Below are 27,063 nucleotides of genomic sequence, written 5' to 3'. Positions count from 1 at the left end.
GCTTTGACATGGCGTTGATGTGGCAGGAGTGTACGTGGAACTCGAGTTTTTAAGTCTCGAGTTCCACGTAGGTGCCACCTAAACTTGAGTCTTTGAAACTCGGTTTACGTAAAAAGGTAAACCGAGTCTCAAAGACTCGAGTTTTAACCAAAAAGATACGCGTGTTGAACTCGAGTCTTTGAGACTCGGTTTTAATTTTGAAACCAAGTCTTAGAGACTCGAGTTTCAAACCATTATTTCCCCTCCTGTCTGGTCTTATCAAGTGTCTTTGCTGTCCTCTGTGCTAGGAATACGTGCTCTGTGCTAGTCTATTAGCTGAATACGTGCTCTGTGCTACTATTAAAGCTTGTGTTGAATGACATGTTTTGTCTGTTGCTTGTGCTAGTCTATTAGTCTATTTTGGTGCTTTTGCTAGTCAACAGTCTTTGTTGCTTCCTCCAGCAGGTAAGATGAGTACGTTGCTGAAGGACATGTGAATATAATTTGTCTGTTTTGAGACATATTCAAAAAATATGTTAAACTAGCACAAGCACCAAAAACTTCTCTCAGACTATGTTGAACCTAAAAAAACTCTCACACTACTCTCAGATGCAGAGAATATTTTGACTAAACACAACTCTCTCACATGAAGAACAACTTGCCTCAACAACTCTCACCTTCAGCAACTTCAATCACAGAACCTCTCTTAAGAACTCTCACAGAGACTCAAACTCTCATACATATTTAGCAGCAAAACATTGCTCCTCTCACTCTCAATCTCAGCAGTACATTTGCACATCATTATGTCAAGTAAGGGTCTCCTCACTCTCTAATTAGTTGTTTAGTGTATATAGCTGCTTTAAAAAGTGTTGCTTGCATTGTTTTAGTGTATATGCCATTTCCTAATAAAATATTTGTTTGTATTAGGCAAATATATTTGTTTCCTGATAAGATATTTGTTTGTATTAAAATATGTATATTTGTTTCCTTATAAAAAATACGTATATATATTTATATTTAGCCTATTTATACAACTATATAATTAAATATTTATATATACATATTTTTATTTATATATTTATAAAACTATATAATTAAATAATTAAATATTTATATAAATATAATTATATTTTTATATTTATACAACTATATATATAAATACTTATATAAATATATTTATATAAATACTTATATAAATATATTTATATAAATATATAAATATTTAATTATATAGTTGTATAAATAGGCTAAATATAAATATATTTATATAAATATTTAATTATATAGTTGTATAAATAGGCTAAATATAAATATATTTATATAAATATTTAATTATATAGTTGTATAAATAGGCTAAATATATAAATATATTTATATTTATATATTAAATTAGATGATATGTCTAATTTGATTGATCATGATTATATTCACATTAGTGTTTTTTTTTTCTTTTTTTGTCTGATGAACCCTGCTCTATGTTATTTCATCAATAGTAGTGTAATAGGGTATGGCATTAATTTAAAATTACTTGAATGATGTTGTTACATAATTGCACTCATTCATTTGCACATCCTCATGACTTTTGTTGTTTGGTTTGATATTTTTATTTATATTTTTGTTATAGCTGAGTTTCAATTTTGTAATGGGGGTGAGTTTTGTCTTCAGTTTTTTTATTTGTTTGAGTATGAAATTATAATGATTGAGTGTGTTTGTATGTGATGTGGGGTGAGTATATGCAATTGTTACACTTTTAGAAGTTGTGATTCTTGTACTTTGAGTAGATAGAAAATGTTTTGTAATTGATGTGAAATGAAAGAGATCAAATATGTCACTAACATAAATTTAGTTGGCTCTCTAATAGGTTCACAATCTTTGAAGAATATTGACATAAATGTATACTTCGGTGGACCCCTTTACAATCCTGAAGGGATTGACGGATTCCCATTTAGAGGGGAGGGTATCGAATGCTACTACATGATGTTACGTCATAAGTTGAAGACGTTGACTGATTTGAAGAGGAAAATAATGGACGAATTGAAATTGAACCCTGCTTGGTATGACATCAAGATTATTTATCGTTGCCCACAAGAAGTTCTTCATGAACGGATAAATTATGGGTATATGGCGATTAAAGAAGATAAACATGTAAAGATGATGTTTAATAGGATCCAGAAAATGCCCCAAGTAAATGCTGCTGAGTTGTATGTAAGTTTGGAGGCGAGTGTAGACAACAGTATTGAGGTGGTGCAAGAAACATCTACGGCTTTACAATTTACAACCCTAGATGATGGATGCACTACAAGGGGAGGGTATGCAATGGGAGGTTATACGCTCTCATCTCAAGATTATGTTGCGAATACTGGTGGAACCCTCTACTCTCAAGAGACACATTTAGAGGAGGAAGACGAAGACGAAGACGAAGACGAAGATCATGCTGCGAATGATGGTGAAAATAATGATGATATGGATCAGTACGAAGAGAGGATTGAGCGAGGTGACTTTGAGAACGATGTGGATGAGCATGAAGTCGTTCCTAATTTTGAAGAGGAAAATATGGAGTACCATGATGAAGGTGATGCAGATGATGATGATATTGGTGTCCAGCATGATACATATACGACCACTGGCTACAGACCTCCTGCGGACTCATTCTACGCAAATACTTGGGAAAATATGGTTGATCCTTCACGTCTTCAGATACCATATCTTTGTACTTGGCAAGATGGGATGCATTTTTGTAAAGGGTTGACTTTTGCAAATAAAGCTGCGGTGAAGCGTGCATTGATAATATACGCAGCAAAGGATAATAGAAATTTCTCCATCTAAAGGTCGAGCACAACTGAATTGTGCGCCGCATGCATTGACGACAATTGCAAGTGGTACGTTGGGGCATACATGAAGCCTAAATTCAATGGTCTGTGGATGGTCACGTCTTATGTGGGTCCACACAGTTGTATACCCTTTGGGCTGCGAAGAGATGGTAGAATGATGGATTCTAATTTTGTTGCATCAGAAATTGTGGGAAGATTGCGAAAAAAGCACACTGCTACTGTTGATGAGCTTTGGGAGATCATCCGTACTAAGTATGATCATGAGCTTTCTTACTATAAAGTATGGGACGCAAAACAAAAGGCAATTGCTAAGATTTTTGGGGATTTGGAGGAGTCTTACCAAAGGTTGCGAAAGTTGTTGTTGGCATACTTGGATCAGGATTCGGGTACCCAGTATAGCTATCACACCATACCTAAGCCATTAGAAGGTACTACGTTACTGCGCTATGTATATTGGGCATTCGCTCCATGCATTGCTGCATTCCAGTATTGCAGGCCAGTGATCAGTATTGATGGAACTCATTTATATGGTAAATACAAAGGGGTATTGATGATTGCAATGGCAACCGATGCTAATCAAAAGGTTTTGCCTATCGCCTTTGCTGTTGTGGACAAGGAGTCAGGGGCTAGTTGGGGGTGGTTTTTAGAGTGTCTCAGGACTTCGATAGAGCGTGTTATTGAAAACAAGGATATTTGCATTATTTCTGACCGACATAAAGGTATCAAATGTGCCATTCGAGAGTGGCCTAGAGGGCAAGGCGGAAGAGAACGGGTATATCATCGATATTGCCTTCGACATGTTGCTAGCAACTTCAACACACATTTTAATAACCCGACTCTAAAGGCATTGGCCTTGAAAGCTGGATATGCGACTTGTGATGCTAAATTTGTGTCTATAATGCAAACCATTAAGGAGGCCAAGATTAATTTACTGAGGGGTGTAGACCCTACTGATCGCCGGATTATACGTTATATGCCATACACATATCTAATGAGTGAGGATGTAGACAAATGGACCCAGTCACATGATGGTGGAAGACGTTACGGGGCAATGACAACCAATATCTCTGAGTGCTTTAATGGGGTTCTTAAAGGTGCCCGCGGTTTGCCCATTGCTGCAATGGTTGAGTTCACTTATTTTAAACTTGTTGCATATTTCCACAATCGACATAAACAAATTACTTCTGATCTCTCTCGAGGTAAGGTGTGGAGTGATTATGCAATGGAGATCTATAACAAAAATGAGCAGAAAATTGCAGGACACACTCTGAGGAATTATAATCATGCAGAGGGTATATATCAAGTGGTTACCCCGTATAACGACCATAGAGCTGGAGGGAGAAATCACAGTCATGATGTGCGCATATTTGATAGAACCTGTGGTTGTGGAAAGTGGCAAAACTTGAAGATCCCTTGTTCACATGCAATTAAAGTTCTTAAAAGTCTGCATCTTGATGCGCCCAGCTATATTGACCCATGTTACAGTCTGAACAATGCCATTCTCACATATTCACATAATTTTGTGGTGCCAAAGTCAGAGTCATTATGGACAGACGTTCGCGGACCACGGTGGGTGCCTGACCCACGATTGTTGCGGGCCAAAGGTCGTCCTACGATGTCAAGAATAAGGAATGAAATGGATGGGGTACGGCGAGAACGGGGAAGCCGGAGGGAAGATCCGGAGTTGAGGGAGATTCAACCGAGGCAACGATGTAGAGTGTGTCATCAAGAGGGGCATAACCGTAGATGCTGTCCCAATTCCCATGGGGCTTCGACAAGTGGTAGTGCTATGAACTAGGCAAGTGCCGTCACTGTTTTTATATAATATACTCAGAATGTCATTTGGTTTTTGTTCTTTGCATTTGGAAACTAATAACCGTATTTCATGTTTGTCAGGCAAGCGGAGACTTGATTTTTGTAAGTGACATTGTACGTGGGACTTGTCGTTATCTTCTGTATGGACAAGCTAGGTGATTATGTAGAGTATGTTGTATCAGTATGGACAAGTGTTAGGTGACTATGTATAATATGTTATATCCGCTAGGTGTCCATCTGGAGACTATGTTGTATTAACTTAGTTGTTATTTTGTTTATTGTTGTAAATTACGAATAATTGAACTCTTTGCTATCCATTTTACTCGTTACATTAGTTGCGTGATGCAGCTTTTTCCTATAATACGAACAATGATATTACTTTGCCAAGTTCAACCACAACGCCCTTCTAGTATTGAACTGCCATTGTGTGCTAACTTTTGTCCAACAATAATTTTATTGAATAGTTACTGTTTTAATTTGGTTGTAGAACTTTAATGTATGCTCCCTTCGCCTATTATATGCTGGTATGTAGTTGTTTGATGTGTTCTGGACCCTGGAAAATTTGCTGCAGGGGAGAAAACTAATTCTGGTCCATGCACTTGCGGCAAAAAAAAAAAAAAAAATCCATCCAAAAGAACTCAAGTATCTAAGACTCGATTTCTATTTATGGAAACCGAGTATAAAATACTCGAGTTGTATTGGGATTTTTTTTTCCTTTTTTTTTTTACCCCAATGAGAACTAAAAAACGTATAAAATACTCGAGTTTTATTGGGATTTTTTTTTCCTTTTTTTTTTTACCCCAATTTGTGAACTAAAAAACGTATAAAATACTCGAGTTGTATTGGGATTTTTTTTTCCTTTTTTTTTTTTTACCCCAATTTGAGAACTAAAAAACGTAAGAAGTGTGGTAAATAATTCTGGTCACCTGCGGCCAAAAAAGAAAAAAAAAATTCCCAGTGGAACTCGAGTATGTTATACTCGGTTTCCATAAATGGAAATCGAGTCTTAGAGACTCGATTTCCATTTATGGAAACCGCCTATAAAATACTCGAGTTCTACTGGGATTTTTTTCCTTTAATTCCCAGTAAAACTCGAGACTCGAGTATCTTATACTCGGTTTCCACAAATGGAAATCGAGTCTTAAAGACTCGATTTCCATTTATGGTAACCCATCAAAGTAGAGTTCTACTGGGATTTTTTTTTCAAATTTTTTTTATTACCATTGAGAACTATTTTCAGGTAATTTTTTACTAAACCACCAACATCGAAGAGTAAATACCTTGTAAATCCAAAAATATAACTGAAATCAACAAAATAAAATTATACAATCTGGTTTTTTAGTTTTCAATTGCCAACATATAAGTAACCCAACCCTGTAAATCCAAAAAAAAAAGAAAAGAAAAGAAAATCAACATCTCGTTATGGAATTAACAAGACTATACTTATCATTCTATCCAAATCCATCCAAAAGAGTTGACATTGTTTAAATTCAATAAAATACTGGCAATCTTTACAAGAATGAAGCTTATTTTTACATGCTTGGCAAATACTTACAATAAGTTCCAAAATCTGTTTAAATAGTTGATCACAATAAAGAAAAGTACCAAAAACTAAACAACCCAAGCTGCATAATGAAAACACACAGATACCTTTATTTTATTTGATGCTTCAAATCCATCCAGCTGGTTGAGAAGCTCCAGCATAGTCCGCTGCACTTCACTGTCACCATTGCCACTACCAGTTTAAATGCAGAAAGTAAAAGGGTACACGAGGCAAACCTCCTTTATCTCTTTAATTTGCTGGTCAAGACCGCCAATCATGTCATATGTGGAATCTGGAACCTTTTCAACTTTCATGAGGTTGACCAATGGATCAACTTTGCTTTGCAAGATTAAATGAAGCACATAACTGTCATTACGGAGAGCAACTCTTGTTGATGGAGTTATCTTGGTGATATCGATATTTTTATCAATGTCAACAACATATTTCCGTTCAAGATGAACCTGGGAAACAAGATGAGATTGTTTGGATAAAAATGTATTCAAACTGTTATCAAACCATCTCTTATTAACAAAAAGGCACTCCTACGGCACTCCTTGTGCATGTAATACTCTATTCCCTTGCTAAAATATCATTACTTTTGAAAAAAATAAATAGTTATGGCACAGCTGCAAATTTACAATTGAGTGCATTCATATAGGAATATTACTTACCTTAACTAAAACGTTATTCTTCCCCATTACTTTGACAAATAGTGTGTATATATATAACTTTAAAATGGCATCAATGTTAATATAAATGTGCTAATTTCGACTTTCAACATTTAAATCAAGTTAATTTTATTCTTAGAAATTGGTTTTAAAAGTGTATGAACAAAATTGATACACCTAATAGTTGGGGAAATTGATTTGAAAGTCGAGGGACAAAATTGATACTATTAAATGTGGGGAAAAGATAACGATGCTCTATATAGAATTAAGGTTTAGGAACTATTTTTAAAAGCATCTGATAAAAAAATTGGGAGATACTTTTTGTCCTTAAAAATGATTTGGTAAGAAATAATCTAAGGGCATCTGTTAAGAAGACCCAACTAAAACTAAAACTGTGACAAATTTATAAAAACCAACAAATTGTAGTTTGGCCATTTTATTATTATTATTATTTTTTTTTGGAGGGTGGCCATTTTATTAAAGTTACTAAAAAAATTCACACCTAATGATGACATTGGCTTGATTTTGAAAGTTAAGTGATTAAATTGATACAAATAGTATGTCTAAAAAAAAAAATATTGATACAATTATACAAATAGTAGTTGAGTGTTAAATTAAATTTAGCCCAAATAGTTTGAAACCAAGTTAGCAATTTAACATTCCATTTATTTTATTTGTTTACAAATCTTTTTTTCTTTTTGTGGGTAAAGAATCTACAAATCTAGTTCAAAGTTTACATCTGTCGTTGCCAATGGTTGCAAGTTTCAGAACAGCAACAACAACCATCTTTGATGCAACCACTATCACATACAAAATTTTAAGATTCATTCCAAGAAGGTTCGTGGTAGGCACCCCAACTTTCAATGTACTTAGTCTAACACAATACTAGCTGTGTCAGCCAAAAAATAATAATAATAATTAACAACCAAAGCAGTACTAGCTAGCTACCGGTGGGTTTTACGTCATTCTGGGAGGCTACCATGTCATACTTGAATGTATTTTCTGAATTTAGGCTTCATTTATTTAGCACACTTCATACATTCAAGAACTCTGTTGGATTTATGGTAAAATGATATCTACAACCAGGTTTTCAAAAGGGGGTATAATCAAACAGTCCCTGAACTCCTGCCTTCATGTTTTCCTTACATTATATGGCTTTCGAAAGCATAAATGCATGTTGTCGGGGTTCTGCAATCATTGGTAAAGGAGAACAAATTGCTAGAACAAGATTTTCAATTACAGCCTTAATTTCAAGTAATACCTATAATTCTATTTAAATTATATACATGAGGACAACTACCTGGCTCACAACAGGCCACCTTATCTCCTAGGCTTTTTTACAAGTAAAAAAAAAAAATTGAAACATTGGAGGAATCTTCAATGAAGAATATGGGTGAATCAATCAATTCCACCTCTTAGAATTCTTCGTTCCTTTTGATTTTTGTTTTGCCTGCTGAAATGCTTGCCTTTTCTGCTTCTTCAGGGCTTCCTTCTCGGCCTATTAGAGGAACAAAATCTAAATTTCAACTCAGATTGCTACAGCAGAAGCTTATGAAGCTATATCATTTCCTTTCCTGTTTCATAATGCTGGTAATAATAACAACAATGCTTACCTTAGACATCTTGGATTTGGCATTAATTTTAGGAGCCTTCAGCATATCAGCTCGGCCTCACGTTCTAGCTCCCTCATCCTCGCATCAAGATTTTTCTCAAGATAATACTGTAATATATACACAAGGTCATAAAGTACTAATAAATTTAGCAATTGGATAATTGCACTGCATGGAGGATAACGTCCAGACTCCCACTAAGCTATGCACATGGGATATGATAATTTTATTTTATTTTTCATTTATAGTTGCATAATGGGCTTAACAATGTCAATAATGTATCTCATGATATGATCACAAATTAGGCCTCAATGGGCTTAACAGACAAGCATACATATTTACACAGGCACAAGTGCAACCCTATGCCAGGAAAAAAATTACACATGTAGATCACTGGATGCATTGAAATAGATCCAGTTGAAGTCATACATCTAACTTCCAAATGATACATAAAATCCACAAAATATTTGTGTCTTCCACCCTTCCTAGAATCTCCTTGGGTCCAACTAAAACTCAACAAATAATCTGAATTAGACAAAGGGGTGGAAAAGAAACACCAAAAACCATGCTGAAAAATCAGAACACTGGAATTAAGAATGACATAGACAAAATCATCTAATGGTTTTTAGTTGTATATTTTGTCTATCATCTCAGCAGTTTTCATTCAGGAAATCACAAGACTTTGTCCAAAAATCCTCAAACTATCACCGGAAATGAAATCCACCAGATTGTGCTGCACTTTCTTATTTCCATTAAACTACAATAGTACTCTTTAACATTATGAAATATATACAAGAGACTAGGAAATTCATGCTGTTGATAATTTCTGCTTTCCATTAAAGTACAATACTACTCTAGTGTATATACAAGAGACTAAGAAAATTATAAATGAATTTTCCAGTTAAAGTTTTTTTGTCTTTTTTTTTTTCTTGATAGGTAAATGTTCCAGTTAAAGATCTGAAGCACAAAACAGAACTTGTTATGGCACACATAAATGCCAGATATATGTCCACTACGAGAGAATACAAAATCGCATAAGAGCATACAGTTTTAGCTTACCTTCTCACCACCACTCAAAAGAGAAACCTTTCTATCAAGCATATCAGCTTTAAAATTACAACGCCCAAGGAGTCCCTTTATGTCATCACTTCTCCAGTCCTCTGCAGCTTCTACTACTGTCTCAAGCACTGTTTTATTGAAATGAAGTGCCTCAGCCTAAAATAGATGCGGGTCAGTGTCAGTTAGCACAAGCAAAAAATTAGCAAAACATACAAACTGCCAATTATATAAAAATATATATGAAGTACATGTATATGTTTGTAAAACCATTGGAGCTTAGAATTAAGCATGAAAAAGTAGAAACACCATGATCATTAGATAAATGGGAGATACAACATTGTAGACACTAACACACCTGATTTTGCTCAAAATAGTTTGGCAGGACATTATGCTCCCCAAGCAAAACTTCACCCCCTCTTGGCTTCTCTAAATCCAAATGATAATTTCGGCAAAGTGCTTTTTCCACATCCATTTGGGCCAATTATGGCAAGTTTTTCTCCCCTTTCAATTGTAAGATTTGCCTTGTTCAAGAGCACCTGACACACAACTCATCAATTTCATAAAACATAAAAAATCAGAAATAGATAATTCAATGTTTCTAGAACCCTCTTCCTAGTTTGATTAAGTATATCAATTCACCTTATCTCCAAAGCCAAATTCCAAGTTATTAATTGTTACAACAGATCTTCCACTTCTTCCATGCTCAGGGAACCTTACTTTCATTTGTTTCCGTTGAAATGGCTTCTCTACTAATTCCTCTTCTTGAAGTCTCTCCAGCTTCTGTTGTCACCCAAAAGCAATCAGAGAGAGTTAGGAAGGAATTACAGCAGCCAGAAAATAGCATGAATGATCCAGGCTCCTGGAGTAGCTGTAATTCTTCCCTAAGCCTTCTCACTGTCAATTTTTTAGATAACGTCATTGACCAAATCCTAACCAAAACTCAAGAAAGTAAAAAATATATATGTAGAAACATAAAATAAAATTACTGCAATTGAGTAGATGCAATATTTCTGTGTTATGCAATCAACTTTAAATAAATCCATCAATGTTAATGACTAGCCACCCATCCTAATTCCTAAATGAAGAGAATAATAAAAAAAGGAATGAAAAATAAGTTAGTGTTTAGCATCCCATGACAACCATATCCACCCATTACAATGCCATGACATTTGAGCCAAAACATTGATTAAATGACATCCTGATAACTAAATAGAAGTTGCAGACTCGCCATAAAGCACATAACTTTCTGATATAGGAATTTTTTTACTCTATGTAAAAAAAAGGGTGTGATAAATTTACAAGTAATATAATTACATTAGGAAATCAAAGTGACTCAAGCAGCGCATGACGCTTCATGACAACTGTAATACAATGAATAAAGTCGAAAATCATACAAAGTGAAACCCAATAGAGCTAACTTTAATGCTAAAAAACTCTGCACAGTGACACAACAACTTACTGCAAGAGCCTTAGCTGAATCTCCTTCAGTTAAAATGAAGGTACATTTATCAGCAACCCACATAAAAAGCCTACAAAAATTTTGAAGCTACGGCTGTATAAATATAAATTGAGTTTGTTTTTCTGATAAAAATCTCGTTATGCTAATTCAAGGTTGCAATATTTGGGAAACAAGCATACCTTTTTATTCAATTAAGGTTTCAAAACCTTCATTCAGATTAGCTCCAACATTAGTGCAGCTACTTGAACGTGAGAGGTAGGGTCCAAGGAAACCGATGAAAAGGCTGATGAGGTTCTAAAGTTGGATATTCTGGATTGTTGGACTCCAGAAAATCATTACAGATGGTCTAAACCCAACATGTTTAACACTCAGATTCAGTCCATCCGTAGTGATTTTCTGGCGTCCAACAATCCAAAATATCCTACTTTAGAACCTCATCAGCCTTTTCATCAGTTTCCTTGGACCCTACCTCTCACGTTCATTCATCTGCACTAATATCCACTGCATGTGATTGAATCCCCACCTACAAAGAGTCATACAGTAGTCTGTGAGATATATACATAATTACTTCCCTAGCTAAGATCATATACCAAGAGCTCAGGCAACTAAAGGGTACAAACCATCAGAGGATAGGATGGCCCCATAACATGTGACTGTTCAGTAGGACGTGGGGGAAAATAAGCAGCATCTCTTTGAATTCCATATTTACAAGAGTCCTGCAAATCAGATTGTTTAAGAATGAATAGATACAAGTCAACAGTTTGAAAGATATTTGAAGAGAATGCACAAACCTCTAATCTCTAAAGCCCAAATACTGATCAGCAGAGAATGCACATATACATAGGGAATTTTTTTTTTTTTTGAAAAGAAGAATTGGTTAACTATTTCACATTCTACCGTAGATATCCTAAAAATTCTATAAAAGCATGAAAGCATGATATGGTGGATGGAGGGGAGGCACATGAAATGAAAAGAGAATATGCCCATCTTTGGCACTTGGCAGGCCCCCAAACTATGGAACAAGCTCATTATAGATAAGTGGACCACTAACAAACGAGTGGATTTTTTCATCCTCTAGTACTTTTTTTTTTTTGTTGATCATCTCATCCTATGGTACTTTGATAAAGACATTTCCTTCCCCTCACTAATAGACAAAAACCTAATTAGGTTACTCATCTTTATTGGTTGGAAAGGACATTGTGCATTAAAGGGTCCCTTTCTTCAGTACTTATTTGATACATTTTGCCACCCCTTTGAAACTGCCTGTCTTACAATTACAGCAATGTCATAGGAAAACACCAAAACCTTCCTCCCCTCCCCCCCCCCCCCCCCCAAAAAAAAGAAAAGGGCTTTCCTTTTAATTTCTACAACCCATCATCAAGCCTATGGTTTATTGGCCAAATAACTTAGACCAACTCAGAATGTAGATATTACAAAGGATATAGGAAATAAAGACAACTAGACAACAGTCATTTATCTTAATATGCGCGTAGTTGCTTGGTAGGATGAAATATCTATTCGAGGGCACTTCTTTGACGTTACTTTCACTTTAGCTTCTACGGCCATTAACCTACATACATGTTGCATTATTTATTAATTTATAGTTGATTTAATTATTTCTATAGAATTCAGGCAAGCCATGTCCATGCAGGGAATCATTAAAGGACCTGCTTCTTGCATTTTATAAGATTAAACTTAGAGAGTGGATTTAGTTAATAGATAACATACAATTATATATAGAGTAGTGCTCATGCAACAACACCAAGGATAAGCTTACAAACTTACAATGAAATAACTGCTTTGCTAATGTATCAGTAGGCATATATTCTGCAACAAGTAACCTCTCATCACCGTCACAGCAACAACCAAGTTCATCATTTACCCAGCTGACCCAGCCTTAACCAAGCTTAAACATTAAAAATAAAAGGAAAAGGGGAGGTGAAGAAAAGAATAATCAATATAGACAATGCTAACTCCAACTGGTATGACACAATCCTTGTTTTCAATGAGTGTCTTGATTTTATATTTTTCTTTTTCTTTTTATCCTTTTCAATTTTAATTGTAGATCTTCCACATCCACATTCCTTGATTTCTTCTTATGTCAAATGTGGTTAGAGATATATTAACAAAAGCAAATTTTTTTAGGGAAAACAAGTGAAGAAAGAAAAATTATGGAACATTTGTGTAAAATGATATCAGTTACCTAACCGGATCAATCCAAACCAGCCTTAACACAAGCTCAAACATTATAAAGGAAAAAGGCACATAAGAAATAGACACACTTTTAAAGAATCTATTATAAGGATTCTAAGTGTAAAGCAAAGAGTGCCGTTAAAGATACAAAAGTATACTTGCTAAATGCATATAAATGCAGAGGCAGTAATACTATGGAAAACACACAAATAGAGATACATACAACCCCTGAGTCAAGCCATATCAGATAAAATGCCAGATATTATGTTAGGTATAAAGCCAAGGATTGATGCATACCATCAGGTGTATCTTCTCCTAGAGGGGGTACTATGTTATTCTCAGGCATTCTTTCTTGCAGTCCAGATAAATTTCCATTAACATCCTCATCTTCCATGTCCATTTCTACCTGCCAGAATTACATGTAAAATGAATCTTAGATCAAAGCAATTAAAACACTGACAAAAAAGTTCTGCTTTCCATGGGAAATTAATTAATAAGAAGCACAACACCAAACAATGAGAGGCTATACGAGATATATAGATACACAAACAGAGTAGATTTTACAATTTTTTTCCTTAAAAGGCTAAACTATTCCTATAAATTATACAGCAAAACAAATGATCTGTCAGGAAGATTGCACTAAATATAAGCACCAACTATTCTGTATAAATAAAAGTGAAGAAAGCTTTAAATTCATACTGACAAATCTTGAGTGGTATGGAAACTAATTTTGATTGGTTCGGATTGAGATGACTATAACAGCCCTAAAATCCAAAAAAAAAAAATACAAATAAAATCATTCCTCAATTTTGAGATAAGTTTTTCTACTTCATACAGAGAATTACTAAATGCCATCATTGGGACCCCAACAAAGACACCTTTTACCATGACCAGGAAAAAGCAAGCAACACAATTGAACCACTAGACCATTCTTGCGCTAGAGCATCATTTAAACAGACTTTACATGCAGGATGCCACCTAATAAAATGTATACCAATTTGAACAGGAAATTTGACAGCTTCACAATAACATACAAGAACACCTTCCTCAAAATATGACAGCTCAGAAGCACACCGAGACCTTACACACAAACAAGACACTGAAAACTACACAAGTAAGCTTGGCAAAACAACTGCCACCAGCACAATTGACCTTACACCTGACACATTGCCACAGGGACTTTTCATAACTCACTCATAAGTCATTCCTAATATCTCAAACACGTACTTCCAGAATGGAAGTGTAAGGCACGTGTGATTTTTCTAGCGGCTGAAAATTAGTCATTGGGGAAAATATCTAAGAAGGAGAACAAATGCTGAGAGCAAGCACTGATTTTCAGATATGGTTTTTACAGAACTATGCAAAGAATTATTTTGTGCAGAAAATTATGGATCAGATGCAAAACTTGAGGTCGGGACAAACCATATAAGGCTCATTTTATGTGTACCCAAACAGGAATGTAAGTCTCCTATTTAACTTGAATAAAACCTTTTAGTATAATATAAAGATTTATCCAGGAAGACCATTGATAGAAAACAGAACTTGTGAATATTACAGCATTGAAAAAATGAACACAACCATAACTACAATAAACTCACTTTGACCAACTTCCAAAATAAAAATAAATAAAAGTAAAACAGCCCATATTCATCAAATCTGTCTCTCAGCGTTTGATTGGTGAAGACTTTTTTTTTTTAAAGGAAAAATCTTTCTTGCTTTTATTTTTTATATAAAAAAAAAAATTGTAGAATTTGTTGATAAGCTGAGAAAGTTGTATAGGTTGGAACTTGGAACAGACATCAATGAGCACTTTCCACAAACAAAGCAGTTTAACAAAACCCAATTTAACCCAAACCCCAAAACCACAAATCCTAAGCACAGTAACACACACACATAAAAAGCACAAATGCTGAAAAGGGTATATTCCAATCCTAAGCACACACACACACACATAATGTACGTTCAAACCATATTGAAAACAAAAAAAATCTTATGGAAATGTGAAAAGAGAAATAATAATGGAATAAAGTGTGTTGTTTCACATTAAGCTTTCAGATACCTTTTTTGAATCTTACGCCGTCTCGTATAATGAGGAGGAGGTCTTGCATGTCCTTCGTCAGATGCCTCAGGCCCAACATTGTGTCCATGTTTGTGCCCCCCTGTCCCACACGGAGGTGCCTTTGATATGCGTTTAGGCCGACCTTCAACCGCTGTAGGTAACCCAACCGCCTGCTCAGCCTGAACATGGGGTGCGTCAATGGCTGAAGAAGGGGTACTAAACGAACTATGGGAGGGTGGCTCCTGCTGCATGTCAGGTGGGGTACCCAAGTCAAAGGATGGAATGGGTGACAGCTGAAGAAATGACTGTGGGGTGGGTGGACGGACGTCAGACCCATCACAAGGAAGTGGGGTGGGTGGAGGGATGGTGGGGCAAGGAGATGGATGGGGGGTGGGTGAAGGGATGGTGGGCGTAGGGGCTGGATGTGGGCTAGGTGAAGGGATGGTGGGCGTAGGAGCTGAATGTGGGTTGGGTGAAGGGATGATGACGGTAGGGGATGGATGTGGGGTGGATGAAGGTATGGTGGGGCTGGCAGATGCATGTGAGGTGGATGCAGAGGGATCGGGGGCAGGGACAAGCTGGGGGGTAGCAACAAGCGGAGGAGATTGACATCCGGTCGGAGCTGTGCTCGTGCTTGGGCCGGTAGGCATAGCTGCCTCCTCAATCGGGGCCTCAGGGATAGGAGGTTGGACACGTGTCATCGCCTGCACTGCCGTCAGCACCTCAGTAATGTCGTTGTGGTCCTCGGTGCCCACTGGATGACGCCTCAACAAACGGACGTATCCTTCAATCTGCACATGGAAAAACCACACATATTAGACCTGCAATACGAAATCAACAATGCCAATTGATAATAAAATAAATGTTGGTTCTGCTACTAATAATTGCAAATTAAAGGGAGATGAAGTGCTAAGCAAAAAATGTAGTAACAAACATCATGCTCTCTAAACAGTGGTTTCATGGTAAGACACACAATCTATAACATGTAGAAGACATTGAGAAGTTACCAGCAGAGTCACTACAGCACCAGGCCTATCGATGAACCTCCGAGTCACCCTTTTGAACCAGTCGTGGTACTCGTGCTCTGGAGGCATATCACCAAGCACAGCTTCGCAACGCCGATCAAAGCGATTACCCCACTCAAGGATATGCGCAGCATGCTTCTGCATCCAATTAACACCGATCTTCCCCCTCAAATCAATGCCATGAAGCACTTTGTCAGTGTTAACAGCGCGGGGAATTTCTTGGATCATCCCGAATTGACGAACAACACGATCCGGTGTATGTTTCTCTACTAGGTGGAAACATACAAGCGGCACCCTTGCCGTCCATACGGCCCTCCCTGCAACACACCACGGCGGGAGGTCGTCAAAATGAGCTTCATATGGCTGCCACACCACCTACAATAGCCAAAAAAGAAGTACACAACACATTAGGGAACAATGTTTATATTTCAAAGTTCACGAAACCTATATGGACGTTCGTAAAAGCGTAAAATAAGGCATTTTCATACCTGGTCTGGCAACATGGAAGCTAGTTGCTCGCGATACCTGTCCCTGAAGATGTGGGCGGGCCTATTTTTCTTGTTTGGGACCCACAACCACCTACAATCAAGAAGAATGGATCAATAAGTACTGAGATAATGTTAAAACTATAATGTAATCACATATATTAAATTAAAGGAAATATACGGAAATTGAAATTTGAGGGCACTTTGTAATCACTTAAGATGAAGAAATAAGAGGAAATTGAAAGTAAGGTGGAGGGTGAGGTCATGTGAATTGCAATAGTAATTAATTCAAAGTTAGCTTTTTTATACTTTTTATTTATTTATAATTTTATATGCTTATATTTCTTTATATATTATGAGTCAACATCCATATAATTTATTGAGTCTTAAAACTATAAGTCCATATTTCAACTAATATATCAATTTCAAGTCTAAAACTCTACCCAATAATTATAATAATACTATTGATTCTCAAAAAAAAAAAAAAAAAAAACTATTAAAACAATTTTTCTATTAAAATATTCTTAAAAAATTACTATTAAAAAACAGAAATATAAAAGCTCAAGTTAAATATTGCAGTACTAGTTTTATTACTTATATATTACGTGTGGACCCACATAAACAAAGCCTAAAACTTTTTTTTTCAAGTCTCTTTGTCATTTCCAACAACTAGTCACATGCTAGGTTCACAAAACAAGAAAGAAAACACAAAACAAGGCAATGAAAATTCAAAATAGAATTGAAGAAGGACTAGTGAACGAAGAGAAAGAAGAAGAAGAAGAAAAAGAAGAAAGAAGAAAAAGAAGATGAAGTAGCAATAGCAACTGCCTCGCCTCAGCCTCTCTATCTCTCTGTGACTTTGTCTCGCCTCTCCTAAATTTCCTTACTTTTTTCTTTTTTTCTTTTTTCCTTCATCTTTCAGACTTTCACTTTCTCTGTTAGGTTTTTCTGAGTTTTCTTCTTCTTCTTCTTGATTTACATGGGTCATGGGCTTAATTTTTCAACATATGTGTAAATATATGGGCTGTAAATGTACTTCATAAGGGGGGCTGGCTGGGCTAGGAATTCACGAGGGGGGCCTAAGCTAAAAACTAAGGTGGGGCAAGCTTTTTTTTTTTTTTTAAAAAAAAAAATTTAAGCTACTAATTAATTTTTTTTTTGTTTTTGTTTTTTGGGGCCCAAGGGGGCCCAGGCTCCCTTAGGCCCTCACTTGGGTCCGTCCCTAATTTAGAGGCAACAAATTATGAACCAACTTACCAAACCCATAAGCATGTGTTGTAAAAGCCATAAATTCTGGTTGGTTCGCTATCCAGTAATAGTGTCTTCTTCCTTGTGAGGCACGCAAACAAAAATGATATCTATGTCAATGTGTGTGCTTCGTAGTTTTCTTTTTTTTCTTTTTTTCCTAGTCAGAGTAACCATTTTAAGAGAACCTAACAATTGCAGTTAATTTCCAAGGTACGTCATCACGTTGGTTTGAAACCCAAACCATCTTCTAGCTTAATTGGCAGCTGTTTTAATTTATAAATGTTTACTGTATACTCCAAAGCCCCAATAGCATGGTGTGAGCTGGAATACATAGCTGTTTAAATTTGCTTCTTACTTCAATATAATTCACTTTGAAACTTTAACAAAGAGATAAGGTTTGGTGCTGAACGTGAAGGACATTGAATGTTTTACATTCCCATCCATTAAATTGTTCCACACAACTTGACTGAAAAGCTCATATTGCTAATAGCTTTCACACTAGTGTTTTATTTTGATCTTTCTTAAATACAGTCCTAATGAATCAGGATGGGCCACATATATTCTCAATTATATATTTCTTTGTTCTAGGGGTTTCTGTTGAACTTTATATTCTGAGTCATAATGCTAACTCTCTTTACATGAAAACATCCAACTATATAAGTAACATATTATATTCCTTTTTGATTGGCCTTCCAACTTAGTTTTCTCTACTTCTTTTAATCATTATGTTTTTTCGATATCTTCTCTTGCTTCTTATAGGCACAATCCCCAAGTTCCAAACTGAAAAGGAATATTTAGATTTATATTGTTTGAAATGGCTTTCATCTTGAATAGACAAATCATTGGTGGGATTGTGGCTGCATTGTTGACAGGCTCAATCCTAGTGGAAATATGCAAATAAAGATGGTAAAACAAATTTCCACATATAGATGCATTTGTGTGTGTGTGTGTGTGTAATGCATTGTAGTTGTCAAATATAGAATCATATTGGGAATCAATTATTATTATTATATTCTTTTTTTGGTATTGTGCATCATAATGTGCAGACATTTTGAAAATTTATATAGTACTATAATTCATATAATAATTATACATATATAATAAAATTAAAGCATTTATGCTGATTCACCTCTTACTCATTATATGTAGTGTCTTTTACATTCTTTATAAATAACCTAAAGAGACTCTCTCTATGAGTGTTACTGATTACAATAAAGCCTTTATAAAAAACCTAAAGAGACTACGACTTCAAATAGCAAATAAAATTCCTCAAGAAGAAATTAGAACCAAATAGAAAAAGAACTCAAAACATAATATAAGACTCGTGCTTTGGTGAAGACAGTATGTTATAGCAGTATGAGGTAGAGACTTACTTCAGGGATAGTGGACCACGTACTGGAGGACCGTAAGCACCCACTGGCGGGCCTCGCTCAACTGTCGGGCACAAATAGGGGAACCTGGCCCATGCCCAGTACTGGAGCAACAGCAAGCACCCACCAATCTGACTGGTGTCCTCGCTTGCCCTACATAGCTCTCGATACAACCATGCAAGGCAAGCACTTCCCCAACTGTACCTCCGTGGATTGTGAAGGTCTTCCAACTGCTGCACCCACATTAGATGCACCCTATCGCCGGATTTGTCCATGAATATTGTGTCCCCCAATAGCGCTAGGATGTAGCATCGTGCGTACTTATGCAGCTGATCCTCTTCAGCATCAGGCGGCAATGGGTTAGCAACTTCCTCCAAAAGGAGGTTGATGAGAATCCTCTGCCCATCAAGTTGCTTATGGTTATTTTGAGTTATAGGTTGAAAACCAAGGAAGTCCCGACACACATTCACCCAAGTTTTTTGTGTGCTCCCTGTTATAGCGTCACCATCAACAGGAAGCCCGAGAAGAACCTCCACATCCTGCAATGTGATGGTCACCTCACCATGTGGCATGTGAAAGGTGTGAGTCTCGGGCCGCCATCGCTCCACTAAGGCCGTTATCAGGCCATTGTCAATCTCTCTACCCGGGACCCACAGGAGTCCCTCCAAACCAACTGTGGTGATGATGTTCCTCACTCGGTTGTCCACCATTAGAGGTTGCTTGGAGAACTCTGAACTACGACTACGGCAGGTAATGGACCCTGGATCCTGCACATAACAAAATCATGGATTAATATAGTATATGCAAATATGTGTACATTGTATGGATTAAATGCATGTGCACAAGTTACTGTTTTAGTTGAGTGTTTTACCCGCCCATTCCAAATAGCTTCAGACCGATGCGTCGCCTGTTGTGTCAACACTGAGTCGTCAATGGGTCCAGGCTGTGTATAGTCAATGCGTCCAGCATTTGCAGCAGCCATACTGAAGAAGAATGATAAGCAGTTAATTTCAAAATTGAACACACAATATGCTTAAATATATAGGTATGAGTTAGAGCAACTAAAGCCACTTTGTACAATGAGAATTCAGTAAAAGATGAAAGACTAAACCAAAAGAGGTGGTTAGCTTCATGAGGCAAGTCACCTCACAGCAGGGAATTCGGTTATAGGGTGTTGCCAAAGTCTTGGGCTCAATTGGTGAAGCCAGATCGAGTTCAAGGTGATTTGAAATGGGTTTGGCCTTCATTGAGGTTCGATTGTGGTTTTCATAGCTGACAACGATGACTTGGGTGGGTAATGTACTCAACATGAATTGGTTCATGGTTGAATGACAGTTGGACCCTCTGGATTTGTGACGAATAAAATCTCTGGTTGGGGTGTTTAGGATGGGTCTTGCCACTCTATTGTAGGTTGCAGCAAAGATTGGGTTGGCAATGCTGAGGGTGTTTTTTATTTCTTAATGAATTATGGGGAATTTGGATTTAAGCTGGCTTTGGAGGTAATTGAGGGTCGTTTTTTCTTTTTTTCTTTTTTTTGGATAGGTTTTTGGAGTTGATTTGAGGTTTTGGAGTTGATTTGAGGTTTTGGAGGTTGACTATGTTGTGAACTTGTGATGGTCAATTGAGGAGGGTAGCAATTATGGTGGCTTTCTTGACTTTCCTAGAGACTAGATCGTGGTTTGCTCAGATACCACACATACCAAAACAGAAGGACAATAAAATCTTAAAAGGGAACTTAGAGTTGGAGGAAACAAAAAGAACAAAATTTATAGAACCTAGGAATCACTACCAAGGATGAAAATAGAAAAATAGAAACTATTAATCACTACCTAGGGTTTGAGGAAAATCAAAACTAGTAATTACTACCTAAGGTTGCTTGGAACCAACACCAAGTAATGGGTTAGCTTGGAATCACCACAAGGCACTAGAAGAAAACTTCCAACCCAATTTCATTAATCCAGAACCAACTATCTACAATAGTGAATTTTCAACCCTTTAAAACAGCTCCCAAAATCACATTAGACATTGGGAAAAAAAACCTCATAACAAGATTACATAAGAGATATGAGAAATAAAATAAAATAGAATCAAATCCATCAAATAGTATCAATCAGCATCAATCAAATCCAACAAAATCAATCAGCATTAATAGGTCAAATTTGGCATCCACGCTACATAATCCACAATAACTCCTAAATAGAGAAGACAATAGACCACAGTTTATGGCCAACTGCACAATGCAGCAATAAGAGATCCACAGTAACCCACTACCCTTCCACATGCAACACCAATCGACAAGAGTAAATGTGATGCTATATTATTTAAAAGGGACTCACCACACCAAATATCATTCCAAAATCTAACTCTTCTGCCATCTCCAATCCCAAAGCCAACAAATTGACATAAGGAATCCCAACCTACTACTCTAGCGGCGTTTCAAACTACTAACCCATGAGTAGTGCGAATTGGACGTAGAAATTGGTTTTATTGTTGGGTTTAATGTAGGAGGTCAAAACATGGGGATTATGAAGATCTCATATTTCCTTTTCACAGATGACATTGAACTGTTTTGTGAGGAAATTCTCAACATCCTGATTACCTATGAATACGATTCTACGAAGTTTTATCCTTTGCTTTGAAGTAGTAACAAGCTTAAAGATCTTTATTTTTCTGATAATAAAAAAATTTTATAGAAGAGGAAAAGATAAAGACACATAATAAGATGGGAACAATCCCTTTTCAAAGAATACAATCGCAAAGAAAGAGAGTCAATAAAATCAACAAATGACATCAAATGGAGGTCGCCAAGAGAGTGCACTTGGCTTAAAGGTCATATTGAGTAAAAATGAGCCTATATTGATTGAAAATGTGATTGGGCTGTACATTGGGTCATTTACCTACAACATATTTGAGATTTCCATTTCATCTACATGTGTAAAGAATAAACTAATAATAAACTTTCAAATATGTTGTAGGTAAATGACCCAATGTACAGCCCAATCACATTTTCAATCAATATAGGCTCATTTTTACTCAATATGACCTTTAAGCCAAGTGCACTCTCTTGGCGACCTCCATTTGATGTCATTTGTTGATTTTATTGACTCTCTTTCTTTGCGATTGTATTCTTTGAAAAGGGATTGTTCCCATCTTATTATGTGTCTTTATCTTTTCCTCTTCTATAAAATTTTTTTATTATCAGAAAAATAAAGATCTTTAAGCTTGTTACTACTTCAAAGCAAAGGATAAAACTTCGTAGAATCGTATTCATAGGTAATCAGGATGTTGAGAATTTCCTCACAAAACAGTTCAATGTCATCTGTGAAAAGGAAATATGAGATCTTCATAATCCCCATGTTTTGACCTCCTACATTAAACCCAACAATAAAACCAATTTCTACGTCCAATTCGCACTACTCATGGGTTAGTAGTTTGAAACGCCGCTAGAGTAGTAGGTTGGGATTCCTTATGTCAATTTGTTGGCTTTGGGATTGGAGATGGCAGAAGAGTTAGATTTTGGAATGATATTTGGTGTGGTGAGTCCCTTTTAAATAATATAGCATCACATTTACTCTTGTCGATTGGTGTTGCATGTGGAAGGGTAGTGGGTTACTGTGGATCTCTTATTGCTGCATTGTGCAGTTGGCCATAAACTGTGGTCTATTGTCTTCTCTATTTAGGAGTTATTGTGGATTATGTAGCGTGGATGCCAAATTTGACCTATTAATGCTGATTGATTTTGTTGGATTTGATTGATGCTGATTGATACTATTTGATGGATTTGATTCTATTTTATTTTATTTCTCATATCTCTTATGTAATCTTGTTATGAGGTTTTTTTTCCCAATGTCTAATGTGATTTTGGGAGCTGTTTTAAAGGGTTGAAAATTCACTATTGTAGATAGTTGGTTCTGGATTAATGAAATTGGGTTGGAAGTTTTCTTCTAGTGCCTTGTGGTGATTCCAAGCTAACCCATTACTTGGTGTTGGTTCCAAGCAACCTTAGGTAGTAATTACTAGTTTTTATTTTCCTCAAACCCTAGGTAGTGATTAATAGTTTCTATTTTTCTAGTTTCATCCTTGGTAGTGATTCCTAGGTTCTATAAATTTTGTTCTTTTTGTTTCCTCCAACTCTAAGTTCCCTTTTAAGATTTTATTGTCCTTCTGTTTTGGTATGTGTGGTATCTGAGCAAACCACGATCTAGTCTCTAGGAAAGTCAAGAAAGCCACCATAATTGCTACCCTCCTCAATTGACCATCACAAGTTCACAACATAGTCAACCTCCAAAACCTCAAATCAACTCCAAAAACCTATCCAAAAAAAAGAAAAAAGAAAAAACGACCCTCAATTACCTCCAAAGCCAGCTTAAATCCAAATTCCCCATAATTCATTAAGAAATAAAAAACACCCTCAGCATTGCCAACCCAATCTTGCTGCAACCTACAATAGAGTGGCAAGACCCATCCTAAACACCCCAACCAGAGATTTTATTCGTCACAAATCCAGAGGGTCCAACTGTCATTCAACCATGAACCAATTCATGTTGAGTACATTACCCACCCAAGTCATCGTTGTCAGCTATAAAAACCACAATCGAACCTCAATGAAGGCCAAACCCATTTCAAATCACCTTGAACTCGATCTGGCTTCACCAATTGAGCCCAAGACTTTGGCAACACCCTATAACCGAATTCCCTGCTGTGAGGTGACTTGCCTCATGAAGCTAACCACCTCTACTCCTATTGTCATCAAAGTCCTGTTCTCAATGCCATCTTTGACTTCTTTACAGGAGCCACCTAGGTCATGTACAAAAAAAGCCTCCTCATTGCAAAAGACAAGCTATGTCACCCTTTGGTTTTGAAGCTGATGGAGGTTTCAGAAATTTTTTTTAAGTAAGAAAATTCAATTGAGATTCAAGGGAGCAACTCTAGTACATGGAGAATATACGAAGGAGATGCCCAAGCAATTAGAAACAAAAATAAAGTGAAAATATTAGAAAGGCTAATGAAAGCTCAAGGTATCCAGGAACACTAGACAATCCACAATAGAAAAGGTATTAGAAGTTGAATTCCATTCGTATAAGTCTTTAAAAATAAGAACTTAAACTCAATCAAGTTTGGCTCCTTTCCCACAAATTAGTGAGCATTTATCTCTCCAAAGACTCCACATCAAGCATGACAGAACAGCTTTTCAAATCCTTCCGTTACCTCTCTTACCAAAATGTACCTTCCAACATGATAATAACTCCATCATAGAGAAAGGCCTTCCCCAAGAAACGCCAAACAAGTAGAAAACTAAGACCAAAAATCTTGAGCCACTGCACAGTTGAGGAAAAGATGAGCTACACTCCCATCATGTCTTTTACACATAAAACAACAATTCAAAATAGTTTTCCCTCACTTAGATTGTCTATAATCAACGTCTTCCTACGCACCATGGCAAGAAAGCCACCCTTGGAGCTATACAAACTTCAAATGCTCTGCCAAGGAAAAGAATTCCCTCCTCTGCTTAAAGCCTTGTGTTGCTTTTCATTCTCCTCCTTGTTTTACTCTTCTAAATATGTTTGATCATTTTATTTGATAGATTGATTATTCTTCTCTTTGAGTACAACCCGGATGTACTTGGTTTTTTTTAAAAATAAAATTTGTTATTACTTATAAAAAAAAAAAAAAAAAGGATATCAAATTTACAAGAGATGCAACCTAACAACCCCATAGGGAACCATCCAATGTCTTTGTTGTCTATATATCAAATGGCGAAAGAATTTGATCGACTACAATGAATGAGGAATTTTAACCTCCTATGTTATTGTTTTCATGCATATAAGAGTTAAAATATATTGTTGATAATCTTCATATATATATATTTTGGGTTAACATAAAAATGGAAATGGCATCACTCTAGTAGATGATCCTATCACTGTGATCTTATTTGGTGTTTGTATTTGGATTATGAATTTTTTTTTTTGTGGGTTTTTTTATTCATTGCAGTGAGTCCCCAAAGGGAGCAAATGATGCATCTACATTCCAAAGGAAGGTTTGTATTATGATTAGTAGCTTGTAAAATTTATTCCTATTAGCAGACTCATTAATTTTTTGTTGTATTTAATGTATGTTGACAGTCATGAACCTGTTTCACTAATGCAGTTGGTTCCCTTAATTACTAATGATCATTTAAAGACGTCATTATCAGAGTAGTTTTTGTAAACTTGTGACTATATGACTGTACAGAGAGATATATTTTAGAAGCCTAAAGAAACTCCCAGACCCTTTGTCTTTATATATATAAGAGTTATTCCTTCATCACTGCAGTCAATGAATTGGATTCTATCAACTGAATAGTCCTACTCCCCCCCCCCCCCCCCCCCCACCCCCCCCCACCCCCCCCCCCCCCCCCCCCCCCTCTCTCTTTTTCCCCTGGGCACTGAACAAAAGTTTGCCACTGGATCAGATGTGAACAATGGAAGCATTAATTATAACCAACAAATGCACTTTGCAGATACACAGTTAGAGCATAAAAATAATTAAAGTCGTGATTAAAAAAAAAAAAAAAAAATCTGATAATGCTATTCACTGATATGGACATGCTTATTTTGGCCTTTTATTTGACACATAATGTTAACTCGTGCTAGCGCTCTTGTAGCAGTTATATAAATTTTGTGTAAGCTCATCATATAGGGCACATCTAGTAGTGTTCTTGTCTTTGTGGATAGATTCTCTAGGATTGACTTTTCAGATACACAGTTAGAGCATTAGAATAATTAGTCATGATCTTATCAAAAAAAGAATAATTAAAGTCATGAGTTTTCAAAAACTACTCTGATACTGCTATTGGCAGATATGGACATGATAATTTTGGCCTTTTATTTGCTATGTGATTTTAACACATGCTAGTGCTTCTGTAGCAGTCATATCACATTAGTGTAAGCTTATTGTCTAGGGGACATCTATGAGTGATCTTGTCATTGTGGATGGATTCTTTAGTGGTTGATTTCTAGACCTAGATTTTGAATCAAAAGGTTGGGTTTTTCATTTTTGTCTTTTAGAGCATTGTTGTCCCTTTGTGAAGCTATTATTATCATCCCTTTGAGTTTTACTTATATTATTTTTCAATTATCAGAAGAAAAAAAAAAAAGATTTTTGTTTGATTTATCATATCATGGCTTAGTCCAAATGTTGGATTTTAGTATTCTATTGTCTTTGTTGCTTACCAATGTTGACTTTTTTGAATTGTGTGTGCCTAGCTATTAGTCACTAACAGTTTAGTTTATGATCGAAGAAAGAACTGCTTAAATGCAGTAGAGGGAAAAAAATTGGTTGAAGGCAATGAGATGGCTTTATGTCCCTGCAAAATCATTAGGAAAAGGATAGATGGGTGTTGTTTATCCATTTGCTTACTTAGACAGTGAGCTAATCTATTTATTTTTAGTTATAGCTATCATGAGTCTGGACATGAACGCATTTCAATCTAATCCTTATTCTGCATTTTTTTCTCTGATTGGCCTCCAATGGGTTAAATCTGCTAGAATTAAGATGGTGACACTGGTATTTATAAAAACAGATAATTGCTACAGCTGTTTTCTTTGTTAAGACTATGTTTATAGAAGACATCTGGACAAACCTTAATTATCTTTTGATTGTGAAAGACCTTTTTTTTTTTTTTCTTTTTTTTTAATGCATATATTGCATAATTGTTTCATCCGGATAAGTGTGCTTTAT

At 36.1% G+C, this 27,063-nt stretch overlaps 1 protein-coding gene and 2 long non-coding RNA genes across 4 annotated transcripts; all 3 read right to left on the bottom strand.

The window, feature by feature from the left end:
• Positions 1-6,278: 6,278 nt before the first annotated feature.
• LOC115973531 (26S proteasome regulatory subunit 8 homolog A-like) lies at positions 6,279-6,866 on the bottom strand. Its single transcript, XM_031093791.1, has 2 exons — positions 6,840-6,866; positions 6,279-6,629 (listed from the first exon to the last, which is right to left on the bottom strand). The coding sequence occupies exons 1-2, from the start codon at positions 6,864-6,866 to the stop codon at positions 6,369-6,371; spliced, it is 288 nt and encodes a 95-aa protein (XP_030949651.1). The 3' UTR covers positions 6,279-6,368.
• Positions 6,867-8,184: 1,318 nt separating this feature from the next.
• LOC115973530 lies at positions 8,185-8,589 on the bottom strand. Its single transcript, XR_004087768.1, has 2 exons — positions 8,450-8,589; positions 8,185-8,334 (listed from the first exon to the last, which is right to left on the bottom strand). It is a non-coding gene; the product is annotated as an uncharacterized LOC115973530 (long non-coding RNA).
• Positions 8,590-9,473: 884 nt separating this feature from the next.
• Positions 9,474-11,931, bottom strand: LOC115973533. Of its 2 annotated transcripts, XR_004087769.1 has the most exons (6): positions 11,585-11,931; positions 11,144-11,487; positions 10,965-11,034; positions 10,145-10,285; positions 9,861-10,041; positions 9,474-9,661 (listed from the first exon to the last, which is right to left on the bottom strand). It is a non-coding gene; the product is annotated as an uncharacterized LOC115973533 (long non-coding RNA). The 2 variants fall into 2 exon arrangements; XR_004087770.1 differs by lacking the exon at positions 10,965-11,034 and having other exon boundaries at positions 11,585-11,929.
• Positions 11,932-27,063: the final 15,132 nt, after the last annotated feature.

This window comes from Quercus lobata, unplaced genomic scaffold, assembly GCF_001633185.2.
Source record: "Quercus lobata isolate SW786 unplaced genomic scaffold, ValleyOak3.0 Primary Assembly Scq3eQI_183, whole genome shotgun sequence".
Taxonomy (NCBI): Eukaryota; Viridiplantae; Streptophyta; class Magnoliopsida; order Fagales; family Fagaceae; genus Quercus; species Quercus lobata.
This window is presented reverse-complemented; position numbering and strand designations above follow the sequence as displayed.

Bases quoted from the DNA above. Each gene is read 5' to 3' on its own strand.
- LOC115973531 (XM_031093791.1), bottom strand. From the start codon at position 6,866: ATGGGGAAGAATAACGTTTTAGTTAAG. The intron at 6,630-6,839 runs GTAAGTAATATT...CTTGTTTCCCAG, and splicing joins AGAATAACGTTTTAGTTAAG to GTTCATCTTGAACGGAAATA.